The 16,903-nt window shown below is 39.2% G+C and overlaps 1 protein-coding gene across 1 annotated transcript in view; it reads right to left on the bottom strand.

Moving 5' to 3' along the window:
• Positions 1-138: 138 nt before the first annotated feature.
• Positions 139-16,903, bottom strand: part of LOC131783495 (uncharacterized) — a 17,582-nt gene continuing 817 nt past the window's right edge. The window contains exons 2-8 of the mRNA XM_066172566.1: positions 14,262-14,965; positions 8,705-9,643; positions 8,266-8,496; positions 6,344-7,699; positions 5,870-6,022; positions 4,589-4,700; positions 139-1,821 (exon numbers count right to left, since the gene is read on the bottom strand). Of these exons, the coding sequence (XP_066028663.1) occupies positions 1,752-1,821; positions 4,589-4,700; positions 5,870-6,022; positions 6,344-7,699; positions 8,266-8,496; positions 8,705-9,643; positions 14,262-14,949 (3,549 nt within the window). The 5' untranslated portion in view covers positions 14,950-14,965 and the 3' untranslated portion in view covers positions 139-1,751. The remainder of the gene's footprint in view (positions 1,822-4,588; positions 4,701-5,869; positions 6,023-6,343; positions 7,700-8,265; positions 8,497-8,704; positions 9,644-14,261; positions 14,966-16,903) is intronic.

Here is a 16,903-nt window from a genome sequence, read left to right on the forward strand (position 1 = left end):
AAGCGTTTAAGATGTAGGGAGGGGTGGGGGGGGAGGGCATTTGGCCAATCCCGACTCCCGACACCGATAAACAAAGTAAGGTGTAAGCAAACATGACTTTGAGTTTACTGAAGTTTAATTAACTTTGTGGATACAAGCTGTAGTCAATTAATCTAGTGTTTAAAACAGTGGTAAGATTGAGCTCGCAGCAAAATGAATTATTCGTTTTTTTTTTTGTTTTTTTTTTTTTTGCTTTTAGCGATGGACTCTTGAATTGAAAAAGCAGGCCAAAGAGCTTCAGTGTTTTTTGTTTTTTTTTGTTTATTTCAGTTTACCATTTCAGTTTTGTCTTGAACCTACGGTCTCCTGTAACACTACCCCCCTCCCCCCCGAAAAGTTAATTTCTGCAATGCTTATCGTGACAGAATCTCTTTTGCGTGACACTTAAAGCCCTATAGTCGCTTGTAGTTGGATAGAATTGAGACAAGGAAGGCGCCTGATCTTTGCCAGAACATAGTCCTTGATACATAACAAAATATACACAATATACAGTCATAATATGTAATTGCTTCGAAATCTTTTTCAAGCTAACGGGGCTCACAATCAGCTCTAACGGGCTTTTAAAGAACCACACGGCTAATTTAGAAAAATTAAAAAATTGTTGGCCAGTTTCAGGGTCCTTAAACGTGTATGTCAGTTTTCTAAACCCAGCTTAGATGGGATACTTTATGCGACAATAATTACCTGTTAAAGCTACTGCTACAAATTGTTAATGAGGCGGGTAATAGCAACGTGTTATAATTGGTTCCTTTTGAATCAAAAGTCTCTCTGATATTGATCAACCATGTACTCGGCACTCAGAAGTCTCAGATCAAATCCCGAGAGACGAAAATCATTATAATATTTCAGTAATCAAAACCAAATATTCTACAGTCAAGCGTAGAGTCACGTGGTCTACTTCATCGCTCAGCAGATGAGGCATCAGCAACCGTGTCTGCTCAGGGTAAAGAGTTCTGGCCATAATAATCTTACCAAAACTTCAGAGTCGAAAATCAAATTATTCTCAGATTAAAATAGCACTCGCCTCAAAGGATAATCGTAGATAATCTGTTGCTTAATTCGATTTGATGCTAAAATGAAATTTAGTACTCACAAGATCTCTAAAGCTTAAAACTGTTTACATGTACTAGCTGTTGTAAAAAATATTGTTGTTCATCGAGGTGTTATAGATTAATAAATCGTTTGTCTCTCGGTACAAGACTCTAGGCTAATCAATTGTATATATGCATATATGTTGTATATACCCGTTTTCAAAAACGTTGCGATTTGAAAATATATATGAAATATATACACCTTTTCTTTTTCATTAAAAAAGGTGTCGACAGAATAAATAGTGATCATGGGGACAATTTTTCAAAAGGAAAGTGCCATAGCTGCGGCCAAAATTTCCAAAGTCTTTGTTTCACCATCGAGCAATAACAAAAAAGGTATTGCTCCTTCGATGTGAAATATAGGTGCATCGTCCATCACCTTTTTAGCGAGAAAAGAAAAGGTCTATATATAAACTTATATTTCCAAATTGAAAACAGATGTATATACTAGCCATGTCTATAAAATCACCTTTAATATTTCATCTACTTTTCTAATACGAGAAAATTGAATTGGTCGCTATGTTGTCGACCGTAACAAAGGGTTTAATCTATATTTCTAGATAAAGAGAACTCCTTATCAGAACTCAGCAATATATTTCTTTCCAAGGCTATCGATTCACTTCATGAGTCTTCATTAGCCCTTTCAGTTATACTTCTGTTTGTGGCAGCACCCGGTCCAGCCTCTAGAAAACTGAATCATTTAAAACGTTTAGTTAATTACTACTTTTTAACTCGTGAATTGCGCGCATGCGCAAGAGCGAGTTATAGATACGATGTGGGGAATGGCATTCGCTCGCTCGCTCGCTCGATTGGTCGATTCCTGTTACCTTTTTTTTTAGATTTTAGGCTTTTGAATGCATTCGATAGTTTTTGGCGCGCAATAAACAGACGAAATGGCGACCTTTGTTGCTAAGAATAGTGGTGGGGTGAAAAAGAAGCCAATGATAATCTTAAAAGAGTTTTTTTTTTTCGTTTTAGTTTCAACAAGCGGCGCCAGCGACTGGCAGGCATGCAAGGATTCACACTGAAATAACAGAACAACCTTCGTTTTTCATAAAATTGTAATTTATAATCCTTGAACTTGAAAACAATCCGAAGATTCATTGAAAATATCACTCACTGCGAAGCGCTCGGAGTTTACAGATGTTCAAAAGCTTTTTCTGTTATGGCGTGAGATTGAGGACAAAATTGATCATTACGTTTCGTCGCGTGTGTTTTTCCTGTGTGAAGCAACAAAAGATGCCGGCGACTGACGAAATTACAAGTTAACACGAAAATCAAATAACACCTAAACAAAAAATTTTAGCTACCGATTTTCAGTGAATTTTTAAAGAACAATTTTCTTTTAAGTTTCAAGACAATTTGAAGATGCGAAAGTTACACACCACAAAATTGATAAATAGGCCTGAAATGAAATTCTATCTTGATATTGATTATACGTTGCCTAGCACGTGACTTAAATCTACCCAGGCGGAGATCCAAAATGACGGTGGCAGGCTTGGCTTAGTTATATCACTCAAAACTCGTTCCCGTTTGTCTCATTTGATAAAGAGGGAATCGTTAATGTTTTCATTAAGACAGCATTGCCTTGATTTTCTAATATTTACAACGAAAGACAGTAAATTTCACTTTTCACCCACATTTACTGCCAACCTTTTCTTTAGAACCAGAAACAAAAATGATAGACGTTTAAAACACATGACATCATCCACCTTGTCAAATGTAATAGCATGATCATTTCAATTGTAATGCCTTCTTATCCCAACGTTACTTTGTTTCTTTGCTACATTAGCGAACACTGAACTACTGCTCGTACTCTAGATATGACAATCAACCACAAAATTCCCTAAACCAGATAACATTAAACATAATCTAAAAAATCATGTGTCAATTCACGAGTTTGCTCACAGAGTACTTTGATTAAAAAACATTTTTGCTTGATGTGAGAAAGGTCAACCAGCGAACAACAAGCTTTATTTTCTGCGATTATTGAGGAAGCAGGAGAATGGGAACAAAGGACAATAAATAAGTCTTTTTTTACAGGAACACACAGGCGGCCCAAGCTCCAGCTGAGCGATGATCATCTTGCGAATAAGAGTCACGGCGAAATCATAACAGTTTGTACGGGAATATCTACGACCGCTCTTAGGAATAAAAAAAATACAGTCAAATTCTAAATAAAAATACCTCACCTTACTTCCACAATGCATTGCTTGTTATCTGACCACTTACTTTGTTGAAAAGAACCCATTTAAGCGAGTTGTCCATTTCTAGGTTTGCTACATAAAAGAAGCCCAAGGCTGCACAACGCCCGATCCGAGAAGCGAAAAATCCAAGCTCAAAATGACCGGGCGGCCATAAATCCAACGCAGAACCCAAGCACACATATTGTAGTTTCATTTCAATTCGCTATCAACTCAATCCTCCCCGTGAAACCGACGCTAAGCCGCACTTAGCACCCGTGGTTTTAAAACAATTTATTGATGCCAAGTGACGGTGTGGTCCCCGGCGAGGCACAGTTGGTCGCATCAAAGTAACATCGACCAGAAGGGCTCAAGGCTTAGTTAGCAAAGGAGGCAGGGTTACCAAGCTGGTTTATAAGGGTCGTGTGTCGTGGTGAATATGTACGCGGGCCGTTAGAAACGTAAACTGGAAATTTTTGAAGCAAACTGCGGCTTAGCGTCGGCTTCACTGGGAAGATTGAGTTTGTAGTAAATCTAAATGAAACTGCAGTTTATGCGCTTGGGTTCTGCGTTGGATTTGAGGTCGCCCAGTAATTTTGAGCTTGGATTTTTCGCTTTCGGAAATGGAGTGCGCAGCCTTGGGCTTCTCTTATGAGTAGTAAACCTAGAAATGGATGACCATTTTTTTATTCCTATGAGAGGTCGTTTATACTCCCATACAAACCCTTAAAATTTCATCATGACTCTTATTTCGCAAGATGATCATCGCATAGTTGGAGCTTGGGCCGCCTGAGAGGAACATAACCATTATCAGACCACCAAGAGGAACAATACAAAGGATGGTTTCAGATATTTCTCTTCTAAAAACAACAAAAACAATGCACTTTCTCCCGTTACCTAAACTGTAGTTACTTTTGTCTCAGTTCTATAAAATAATGAAGGTGAAGAGTAACTAACAGCCCAGAAAAACCTTAATTAGTTAAAAATGCCAGGTCGCCAGTCAATCATATAATTTTACGGTTTTTATGGTCGGTGGTTGAATCAAAGAGCCTAAATGTGAGTATCTCAGTACACTCAATAAAATTGGGTGAATGAAGTTGAGAGGAAAAATAGAAGACAGAGTACTTACTGCTACAAATTAAAACATAAGGATAATGAACTAATAACTGGTAACTTCCTTCTTATTATTATTCCTTCCCTTATTAGCAGTAAATTTCTGATCCACTACACTCAGCACAATTATTGAATATTGCACCACTGTGCAAGTGTACATACCGCTGTACTGCAGATGAAGGTGCTTGAACGTTTAGACTTGGGTTATCTCCAGCCACACAAACGTGACCCTCCATGTTGAAGGTGTGATTAAAATAGTTATTAACGTTTATTACTGAAATAAAGTATCAATGACACGAAATTGTTAGTCCGTATACGCATTGAAATCGTTGTACACTATTCAACACCACACTGCAAATAGCTCGCTGATCAGTTGAAACATTCTGATTAAGGGTGCGTTCCCCTTAGCAGCAAATCCATTGTCAGATCATTGCTACATTGATTCCACTCTAGACAGGGATATATCAGATTACTGATCTTGAGGGATCTGAAAACGGATCATTGGGTGATCTCGGATCAAAACCACTAATCTTAATCCTCCCAAAAGAATGTATCCCAAGGATGCGTTCCTTTGGGAGGATACGGATTAGGATTTTGTGATCCAAGATCACACAGATCACGGCGCATGAAAGGAACGGAGCTGATCTGATAAACAGTTACCATGACAGCAGGCGCGAAATCGTAGAGCGCGTCAGCGGAATCGCAAGCTAAATTTAAAAACAAAAACAATGGCCTTCCTCTATAGAGCAGCTGTTGTTTCGTTCATAGAGGAACTTGCCGATGATTCAATACCACAAGAAGCAAGAAGTTGTGAAGATGAAGAATTTCCATCGTTTCTTTTGATAACTAGTAGGGAGATGCAGAGCCATGGCCCCATTGAGAATTATTTGAAACGTATCATACAACTTTACATTGTTTTAGACTTTCGATGTCATTTTCGAATGTCACCTGTTTGAAATGCCTGTTAGCTACTTCCCTTGGTCTGCCTCATGGACAAAGGAATAGAGGAAGACCTACCATTGACTTATAGAAGCAAGTATTGATTACGATATGGATACTTGGGAACCCTGAGTGCCTGCGATCAGTGGCCGATCGATTCAACATTACATAATAAAGTGTATTTCTTGTTTATCGCAGAATTTGTGGAGTGATTGCCAACAATCTTTCCGGTCAATATATGAAGTACCTACTTGTTTGAATTGAGTACCGCCGGGCAAAATGATTAATTTCGGATCCTTCGCCCAGAGGAACGCGTTGGGTCTGTGATTCAACAATCTTGAGTCTTCAAATCGCGCAGATCAGTGATACGATAAAATCCTTGTGCAGAGTGGATTTGATAAATCACTAATCTGACAATGGATTTGCTCGAAAGGAACGCCACTGATCAGAAATTGAACCAAAGGAACGCACCCTAAGATTAATTTAAAATCTCTGAAAACATACCCGTTGGCATTGTTGTCGACGGCGAGAAAGGCATCAGTTCAGCACTTGATGAGCCAGTCATGAAGTTGCTGCCACTGTTGTGGTTATCCGCAAAGCATTCTCTTGTTCCTGATAAAAGTGACGATTCCCTCACCGCTGGTTGATCAGACTCATCTAAAGCGATATACAGTGCAGTTTGGTATTTTTGGTTATTCATTGAATCTAACAAATGTTTAAGTAATTAAAACAGTATATTTGAAATGGGTTGAAAAATGATTAATCTCATTTTATATAGCATTATTTAGCTTACAAGAAGAGGATACAGCGCAAAGATTTCTTGATTGGAGATTTCCCACGAAGGATATTAGGTAGTTTTATGTCTCTGATTTCTTAGTATGAGTTGATCATATCAGCCATTTTATGTCACAATAATAGGTTAACAGTATAGACTTGAAGACCAGCAAAGTTATTTTTATAAAATATTTTTTTCTCAACCTGTTATTTCCAAATTTTGTTGAGATTCGGGAGATGAATATCCAAGCGGCCGAGGCTCAAAACTATTGCTTTCAACTTCTATGGTCCCTGATCCCCATCTGTGAATCAAATGTAGTCTTACGTCTGTCCCTGCTCTAGCGACGTTCACAAGTTTGAGGCTGGTTTCCTTAATTTCTGTTTGTTCTGAGAAGATCAAATGTCCACTTAATGCATTCGCCAGATATTCCAGAGCCTTGCTTATGTCGTCTTTCTGCCTAGAGTATAGAGTAACTTGAAGGTTGCCTGAGTCTCCGTCAGTTTCACTTTTGAATGAGACTGGAAAAGAAGTAATGGGAGCATTTTCAACAACCTCACCACTTGACTCAGGAAGGACGATCACTGCTTCAAATGCTCCAATTGTAAGAAGATGTCCTCCAATGTGAACATGAGCAGTGGCCTCAAGTTGCAATATTTCCTCGCTCTCTTTGATCATCCAAAAGAGCTGAGAAAATGTTTCTTTCGACATATCGTACTTTATGTCATCTCTTGTTTGGTTGTTGATCGAGTTAGTTGGGTCCTTTAGTTCAAATTGCACAAGGTGTGATGGATCAAACTTGGCGAACTTCAGCAAACTTACTGCAACATTATGGAAACCACATAGGAGGCTTCCCTCATAATCTGTAGGGTTTAACATGATGTCTTTAATAGAGACGGAAAACAACTCTAATCTTTTGTATAATCTACGTGCTTCAGTGCTTTGAAAGAACCTTTCCAGAAAATCCAACATGTCACCCATCATAACACCATGAACCCATCTTTGTATCTGCGATTCTTCTTGTCGGTCATCGTAGTTGTTGTTTCGACACAGAATCTCGAGAATGTCGCACACCTCATTCAGAAGTTTGAAAATATTCTTATCATGAGCAGCACCTTGAATGCCTGAAGTAATTTTTTGGAGAGTTGCTTCCTCCGTTACTCCTCTTAATCCACTCGGTGTTCGTTGAATTTTTTCCTCTCGGAAGATTTCTTTAATGGCTTGGATGAGCTCCGAAACAATGCGTAGGAAACTGGTTGTAATGAACTCATCCTCTTGAGATGAGAACATATTTGTGCACGTCTTTGCAATACTATCGGGTAGTCGCTTTTTCATCACAAGAACAGAGACAAAATTCCTCATTAGAATCGCTGATTCCATTTCTCCTTTGGAGGTTGCGCTCTCAATACAGCAGTCTATCAAAACTGACTTGCAAAGCTTCTTAACTTCGTTAGCAAAAGATTTCATTTGGTCAGAATCCTTGTGTCTTAATTGTGTGATTTTGATTGCCAGGTCTCTCAAGAGTTCAATATGCAATTGCCCTCTCTCTTTCACCTTATATTCTAAAGAGATAAAGAGAAATTGAGGAATTGTTACTTGAATAGAACAAAATAGTTATTATGGTTCTTATCCTTAATCCTCTCTTCCCCAATAGTTGACTCAATAAGTAGGACACCTGACCACGTAGCGCTCAAGTCTTGGAACGGACCGACAATAAAATGAGCGTGGAGAATACGCCCTTGAAGTTTGCAATGACATCTGAAATGGTTAGACCGTATAATTTTCTCGGATAAGGTAAAATAAACCATGGGCTTTGTCTCCTGCATATCTGCCGTAATGGTCCGTGAAGTGCCCAGTGTTCTGGTCTTTTTGTGTTTCCGAAATTGGGGCATATGCAAAAAAAACCTTCTTCTTTCTTTTTTCAAATGCCAATACTGGCTTTTCGCCAAAAATTCAAACAGAACGTGAATTTTCCTCGGGAGGTAGCAAATTTATCTGTACCATGGAAAGATAGAAACTTCCATGTTTATCATGGTAAGCGACCTCTTAGTCGCTCTCAGGCCATGCTTAGAATTCGAAGTTTATGGTCATGATCTTCTATACACGCATTCGGAGAGAAGAGACTTACCTTCAGGTTCTAGCTCCTCAAGGGCTTTTTTTAGATTGTTCGGATTTGCTGCATACCCATGCTTTTCCTCCCAGTGTTGTATTGCAAGTTCCAGTTGTTCTTTCTCTCCTTGCCAACAAGCAACAACTTGGTGCTGAGTTTCAACGGGTAATTCGAGCTTTTGAGCCACGGATTTCACGTCGAAAATTGCCCTCTTCACAGCAAGAACGTGTCTCACATAGCCACACAGATCTGCAATTAAAGTTTTTTTTCATCATGAAATAAGCATGCCCATTTAATCTACAGTTTTTCGTATGAGATCATAGACAAATTCTTTTTTTATCGAAAGCTTTTCTGTATTATGACTTACAATTAAACTTAATAAGATTGTAAGAGGCCACATATTAGCAAGGAGGATTATAAAATTTAAAAATTCACTCGAATTACTGCAGAAGCTCACCTTGCTGGCAAAACTTGCTTTCGCGATCGTGCCCACACTTGCCTTCCACACGGATCTTTCCACAAAAAATTTTGGAATTCGCGTCAGAAGCTTGTAAAGGTAATTTGATCACATGTCCAGCTTTCCACCAGGCAGCAGAGTCCACCACAACTTCAAAGCAATTTTGCTGGTTATTTGCCAGTTTGTAATCCTCCCCGAGTTGAATTGAGATCTTTAACGTTTCCTTGTTGCAAATGCAGTTATTTTCCTGTAAATTTCTACAGTCAATAGGAAGTTCTTCAAATCCATCTTTTTTAAGCCGCATCAGGGCACAATCATCATGATCTCTGTAATACTCCTCCTGGTACGTGTCTTGGCTCATGAACACGAGGGCAAGCTCGTCAGAGGGGCATTGTTGCTGATTACTTTTGAGGAGGACAGACAACTCGTAGTTGAAGGACATGGAGGTCAGCCGGGTCACAAATTCTTTGGTGCATACCCAAGAATGCGTATATAACCTCGCCAGAACAGCAATCACTGAAAAATGATTGATCTTAACTTTTAGTTCCTTCGTTTCAAAATCAAATTTGGTCTCATCAGTGATATCCTCCCAATTTGGCTTTTGGCTTTGACTGTTCCGAGTTCCATGTAAGACGAGGAGATCACCGTGTGACTTCACTCTTTTATCGTTCAATGTGACCTTCACAGTGATATAGTTTTCGAATTTCTGGCCATTAGGTTGACAGTTGACAATGGGAGCAACAAATATCACATCGTTCTGGAGACCACAACGAGCTATTAAACGGTAGCAGTATTTGTAAGGTTCATCCAAAGTAAGTTGGATGGTGACAGGATCTTTCACAGCTCCAGGAGGAAATATCAAGGTAACGCCTTTTACACTCAGTGATGTTCCATTACTGGTTACGATTTTGGAAGCTGCGGCACCTTTGCAGTCTTCAGCTAAAAAAACAAAATAAAATGCAGTGCATTCTGCCTCAAGAAAGTCCAACGCACATACAAAAATAACCACGCTAACTTATGATTTGATACCACTTAAGTAGTCTTGAATCATAATCCGAATAGCTGAATAACAAATTCGGCTAGCTATCGCTTCTCAGACGAAGAGATGAATAAAAAAATTATGAAAAAGGATCGATCGTGCCCTCCTAACACTAGGCCCCGGTTGTTCGAACGTGGATAACGCTACCCACTGGATAAAGTTCTATCAGGTGGATAGCGCAGTGTGTTTTGAAAACTTCCGTTGAATGAACAACTGGGCCTAGGTCTCTGAAAAGGAATTAATCCTCTACGATCCCTTTCCATCATGGGTGATTTAACAGTGGTGATAACACCTGAAGATGATGGCTTTAAGAGTGTGTCCACCTGAGCACAAGGCAGTCGTGCTACATGCCATCTCACCAATTTCAATGAAACTTTGCCAGTTTAAAGGGGTCTACCCCCAAAACTCAAACAGACAAACTGGTTTCTGTTTTGGTTATTTTCGGGAGGAAATAGACCACCCCCAGTTTTCCCTTGGCTTTCACCAAATAGTATGGTAAAGAGTATGAAGCTCTCAATGCAGTAGTATTCAACCGATTACTCTGAAGGTTTGTATACATATTGTTACATCCCTGATGAATGTACGACGCAAGTATCAGTCAATTTGATTAATGGCTTGTCAATCATCAAAGGCAAATAAATGACTGTGTTTTAGACTTTTCGATCCATCCAAATATTTGATAACTTTGAGGTCAAATATCTCCCCTTGCCAGAAAGCTACAACACTAATTTTAATTCTACTTTATAATCCATCATCTCATCTCTGATCTGAAAAACATAAAAAAAAATCTTTGGGAACCACCATATTTTTGTCTTGGATGCCTTTTAAAATCTGCGGCAGGCTTCTCTCAGCTACACCTGTCACGCAATTCTGGCTCTAAGCGGTCACTTGAGCAAATAAACCTACATTTTATCGCTCGTTATACCAGATGATCGATCAAGAAAGCTAAAATAAAAGTGAACAACTTTCGAGAGTTTTTGTCGGAATGGAAAATTTCACATTCCGAGAGATGCATGTAGGCGAAATGTTGATGGGAAAATCGTAGCGTTTCTTTCTTCTGTCGCTTGGTACTTGGGAGATTTGTTAAAATCTGCAAATATGGCTCTTGTGCGACATAAAACACTGATTATTCCATGATTTGATTGGTTATTATTAGTATCGCTCATTTTAGGAGATTAGTCACATGCTGCTTGTTGGTTGACATACAAGCTCCCGTGTGCGACAACATCGGATTTTGCCCTCTCCCTTAGGAGGAAATATCAATAGTTATATCAGATTCAAAAACTATGCTACCATTCCGAAAATAAAACTAAAATAGTGTTGTCGTTGGCACTTACCGCCATCGAATATTTCCATGCTGAACTCCACCAAACTAAAACCTGTGGCGTGACCCAAAGACTTTTCGTAAGAATTATTCAAGCGCGTTGTTCATGCTGTCTACTAGATGACAATTTCAGAATATTCTGCAGATCTCTATGTGTATTTGCTTATTTCGATCTTAAAATATCTGCAGTTTTTCAGGCATTCTAGAACTACACGTAAATTACATCTCTCTCGATCGAGTGTTGCCGGCGTTGAATTGCGTGACTATTTTGACCAGAAGGCTTCCTGCAAATTTCCCTGGGTATGTCGTGTATCTATAGGAACCGTGTTCATTTATTGGATTCTTTCCAATGCTTACTACACCTTTCTGATCACCACAAGTTAGTTTAAAATGCTACGTTGACGGCCTTTCAGTCGATTCACTGACGTCAAAGCGCGCCCCAATTAGTTTTTTTCTTTGATTGCCGACTGCGTCTCAAACACGCCTCTAAATCAAGTTTTAAAAGTTTCGTAAATAATGCCACAGCCGTTAAATTACCTTCTCTGTGAAGAAGAAGAAGGAAGGAAACCTGCCTACACGCAACACTGAAAATACTCAATTACGGCATTTTTCCTGCTAAACCAGCTTGTATCAAGAGCAGCTGGACCGGCTTGTATGAAAGAAGAGCAATGCCGTAACACCTAATGGCGTCAGCCGGGTCGAAAGTTCACATCTGCAAGCTCTTGAGGCGGCGGTCAGAAATTTTGAATGGCAGTAGTGTTTTCAGAAATAAATTAAGAAAGCATCAAATAAGAAAATTATAGGACATAAAGCGATCTCCGGTTTACCGTTTAATGTAATCGTCGGCGATTTCGCTTTTTTTAACTGATAAATGATCGCGTTGCGAGCAGAGAAGTTGCCAAGCTTTAAACTGTTTTTCATCGGTGAAGCTGTAGAGCGTGACACGCAGTTCCTGTATCAAGATCATCAGAGGGTCTTCGTTTGCGGGTCTTTGTTTTCGGGTCTCAGGTCTTTGTTTTCGGGGGTCTTCGTTTTCACTAAAACCGTAATCACACAGCAGTAGTAATGAGTGATTACAAATAAAAATTACGAAACCTCGGTTTGGATAAAAACGATCTGCGATTGCTTATAATCAAAAGCGCTTACAAAAATAAATACATACATTTTTAACTACGACACAGAACCATTCGCATCTTGTTACTTAAAATCCTTCGCTTCATCCCTGTAAAAAGATATCAAAACTTCTCTCTCAAACAAAATAAGAGACGATCATATGAGCTCAACTATTTGAACTTAAACCTCAAAATGTGCAACTTCATGTCAAGCAAAGCAAGGTTTCATTATTCGCAGCTGTCGGGTAGGCCGACGAATAACAATAACAGTATCACAACAGTGGTAGATTGTTTTAGAAAAGAGCTATATCCCTGTATCGAATCCATTCTTCCCAGAGAGAGAGTTTTAAAATAGGAAAGAAAATCCGCAAATCTTCTGTCTGTACCGAGTCTGAATAGAGCGCGAGACTTGAGGTCAATCTTACTTAACATGTACACTTTTTGTGTGTGCCGAATAGAGTACGAGACTTGAGGTCAATCTTACTTAACATGTACACTTTTTGTGTGTGCCGAATAGAGTACGAGACTTGAGGTAATCTTAATTGATAAGTGCGTTTTCCGTGCGTGCCGAATCGAGAGTGAGACTTAATTGACATGTGCGTTTTGTGAGCACGCCGAATAAGGTACGACATGTCATTCTCACCTGACATGTAAGATTTCTGTGCGTGCCGAATAGAGTACGAGACTTAAAGTCAGTCCCCTTTAACATCTTAACATGTGCGTTTTCTGAGCGTGCTAAATAGAGTGTTGACTCAAGCAATCTTACTTTACATATGCGTCTCTATTCGTGTAGAATAGAGTGCAAGACTGGAGGCAATCCTCCTTGACATGTGCGTTTTTGTGCATGCCCCATAAAGTACGAGTGTTGTAGTCAATCTCACTCGAAATGTGCATTTTGTGTGTGCCGAATAGAGTACGAGTGCTGTAGTCAAACTCACTCGATCGGCACGTGGGTTTCTGTGCGTGCCGGATAGATTACGAGACTTCTAGTCAACCTTACCTAACATGTGCGTTTGTGCGCTTGCCGAATGGAGCACGAGACTTGTAGTCAATCTCACTTGACATACGCGTTTTGTACGTGCCGAATATGGTACGAGTTTTGTAGTCAATCTCACTCGACATGTGCGTTTTCGTGCCGAATAGAGTGCGAGACTTGAGGCAATCTTGGTTGCACATGCGTTTCTGTGCGTGCCGAATAGAGTGTGAGACTTGCATACAATCTTACTTGACATATGCGATTCTGGGCTTGCCGAATAGCCAATCTTGCTTGACATTTGTGTTTTCTGTGTGTGCTAAATAGAGGGCGACACTTGAAGTCAATCTCGATCGAGAGAGATGTACATTTACATATAGTTGTAAAATGTTTGAAAAAATTGAGATATTTGACGATCGAAGAAAGCAAATACACATAGAGATCTGCGGAATATTCTTAAATTGTTATCTAATAGAGAGCATGAACAACGCCCACGAATATTTCCTTCAAAAAGTCTTCGGTTCACGCCACAGATTTTATTCAGTTTTGCGGAATTCTGCACGGAATTTTTTGATTACGGTAAGTGACAACGACAACACTATTTCAGTTTTATTTTCGGAATAGTAGCACAGTTTTCGAATTTCATAAAACTATTGATATTTCCTCCTAAGCGAGAGGGCAGAATTTCTCGTCTGTTAAAGCCGAAGTTGTCCCCAACGGGAGCTTGTATGTCAACCAACACGCAGCATGTGAATTGAAAATCTCCTAAAATGAGCTATAATGATAATAAACAATCAAATTATAGACTAATGAATATTTTGCAACTGAATTAAGATGACAACTCCGATAATCAAGGAACGTCGGTTCGGATCCATCTATGTCCATATGTGTGGCTGATAGAAAAACAACCAAATATTAACCTGCATTTTAACTCAAAAAAGAAAACTTCTGTTTTTTTTTATTTACTTTTTAAGCAAATGTGCAAGGTCAAAGCAATTAAACGAGGATTTTCGGAAAAAATGGCAACATTGGACTAACATCAAAGGGAACTGAGAATATGGTTTCCTTATTTTTGTCTAATGGGGACTTAAATTTACTCTTTTACTGACCTACGACCACGGGTTGTTCAGACCTCACTTCCTCTATCAGCTCCTCTCTAAGTTCCTCTCTAAGCTTTTCCAATTCATCTTCAACGTCTCCCTTATACCAAGTCTCTAGCTCTTCAATGCATCTTTCATCATCTGGCGTCAAAGGATTACGAAGAAGATCATCAATGGTCTTCTTCCACATATCTCTCTTTGAAGGACTAACATTTGTCGCAATTCTTAACAGAGCCTCTCTAATTTCCTCCCAGAGACGAGTAAAATCGATGTCAGCTATTTCCATAGTGGGACGGTGACCATAAATCTCATTTCGATAATATTTTATTCGAACTAAATCTGCCACCAGAGTGTGGTCTGAGCGGTTTGGTAAATTATCCCATCCTCTCGGTCCAGGGGGAGGGGTCAGGCTGCAAATTGTCCTGAATAACTTGAAGGTTAATGTGATGTCAAAATCCTTGGACTTTCCATACACCCCAGTGGATGGGTACAGACAAGCCCTCTCTGGCCGGGTAAGTCCTGCTCCTTTCAGCTGTGCCTGTATGGCAGGATCAGCGAGTCTCAAAGGAAGATCAGCAGGTGAGTGAATGGAGTCTAAAGTCTCTCGCAAAAGCTGCACACCTCCACGCATCAGTAATCGTGTCAAGCGATGAAAATTTGCTTTAAGACTTGTTGATTGTAGGGCTTCTTCTGCCATGTCACAAAAACTGGTCCTAAAATCGGAAATGAATATGACAAGCTAGTTGACAAATGCGGGAAAACCTTAAAGAAATTGATAACCATCTAATCAGCTGCAAGAGTTTATAGCGTTTGAAAAAAGTCACTGCCTACTAAAGTCCTCATTTCCTTTGCCCTGACGGCCCAACCTCATCAAAACATTGGCAATAGAAGCAATAAGCAAATTAATGATACAGATAAGAGAGCCTAATCCCACATACACCCTCTTCGATAATGTTAGCTTAGTATGGACGTGGCATTTCAAACATGGTGTATAAGCCACAAATTTTCCATTTCCCGAACTAATTATTTTGTAATGGTGTTTACAAGTTGTGGAAAATGGTTGGGTTGAAATACAAAGACTTTCCATTAGATAGTCAAATGAAAACTATATGCATATCAATAAAATTCATTTTTGTGTTTCATGTTAACATGTTGCAACAACTCTACCTTCCAGAAAATTCCGTTATTTGCAAACATGAGAAAAACCGTCTAAAACGTTTCAACCCATTTGATATAGCCGATAACAACGTCAACTCAACTTTTAAACTAAAGAGAAAACTTTATTGATATTTTGAATTAATTTCTGTGATGTGTTAATAAAATCCAGGTATTTTCTCAAGTTTTCCACAAATTTCCTCATGGTCGAATCCCAGGTCTCTATTCGTCATCAAGTTTTAATTATGATACTCTAGTTCTGGCCTGTCATCCTTAACATCAAACTTTCGCAGCATATAAAATATGTTGGACAAATTTCGTATTTCAGTAGCTAAAGTTGCTAAGACAGGCTTAAAGACACCTACATTACATGCAGTTACAGCAGAGGTTACCGAATGAAATAACAGTAAAAATCTCAAAAAAAACGCCGTGTATTTCCAGCCAGAGGACAATCATAAAACAAGTATAGCCAAAACAGAAAAAGTAAAAATGGGGCAAGTAGTCATACCTGGCAACTTCAAGAGAAGGTATAAGAGAAGCCCATACGATTCAGGCGTATTGTTTTACTGACTCACTGTTCTCACGTGTATATTCCTCAATCGACCAGTGATGTCTTAACGTGAAGTAGTTTCAGTCATTTATTTCAATTTTGGCTGATTTTCCCGAAACGAAATTATCAGCCACGCTCAATAAAATATAATTTTAACTGATGCGGACATCATACACTTCATTTGAAGAAGAAAACGCTCCCTTTCTTCGAAAATTTGCTCAAAACATCAGGAACAACAACAAAGGTCCTTAGCTGCCTGAAGGTCACCTAACTGGCATGCGTGGTTATCGCTTTGTAAGTTGTGAGAACATCGTCCCCAGGTTCTAGACCTCGCCAATTCTTCCCCCCTCCTCTCCAACCCCTTAACTGGTTCCTATATTCCCTTGAAGCAGTTCTTCTACAGCCAGTGCTGAAGAGTTTTATTACAGTTTTTATTATGATGAGGGGCTAGAAAATAAACTAACAATAGCTCCGCTTTAAGGCTTGGCAAAATCTATATATTACATGGGCGCGCGTAGATATGGAATTCTCTTCGAATGTTCAACTCGAAAGCTCACGAGTAAGCGCAGCAAACGTGCGAGGTATCTATAGCTATGAGCTCTGGGTGAATCTGCTGGTTCCTGAATGTACTTTGGGTCTGTAGTATCCTACAAATCTTACTAAGTTCCAAAAAAGACTGAAATCAAATACTCTATCAGTTATAAGCAATATTTTTCACGTTTCAAGGGCTGGATATCCATAAATAGTGAAAAATTGAACTTAAATACTTCCGCCCCGCAATTGTTAAGAGCGAAAGAGAAAGTAAATTGAAGTGCGTAACGGGATAAATAATACATGCGCGAACGTAGGTATGGAATTTCTCTTAGAATGTTCAACTCGATAGCCCACGAGTGAGCGCAGCGAACGAGTGAGCTATCGATAGAGGGAATATATATAACGGCATAAT

The sequence above is a fragment of the Pocillopora verrucosa genome, chromosome 9 (genome assembly GCF_036669915.1).
Source record: "Pocillopora verrucosa isolate sample1 chromosome 9, ASM3666991v2, whole genome shotgun sequence".
Classification (NCBI taxonomy): domain Eukaryota; kingdom Metazoa; phylum Cnidaria; class Anthozoa; order Scleractinia; family Pocilloporidae; genus Pocillopora; species Pocillopora verrucosa.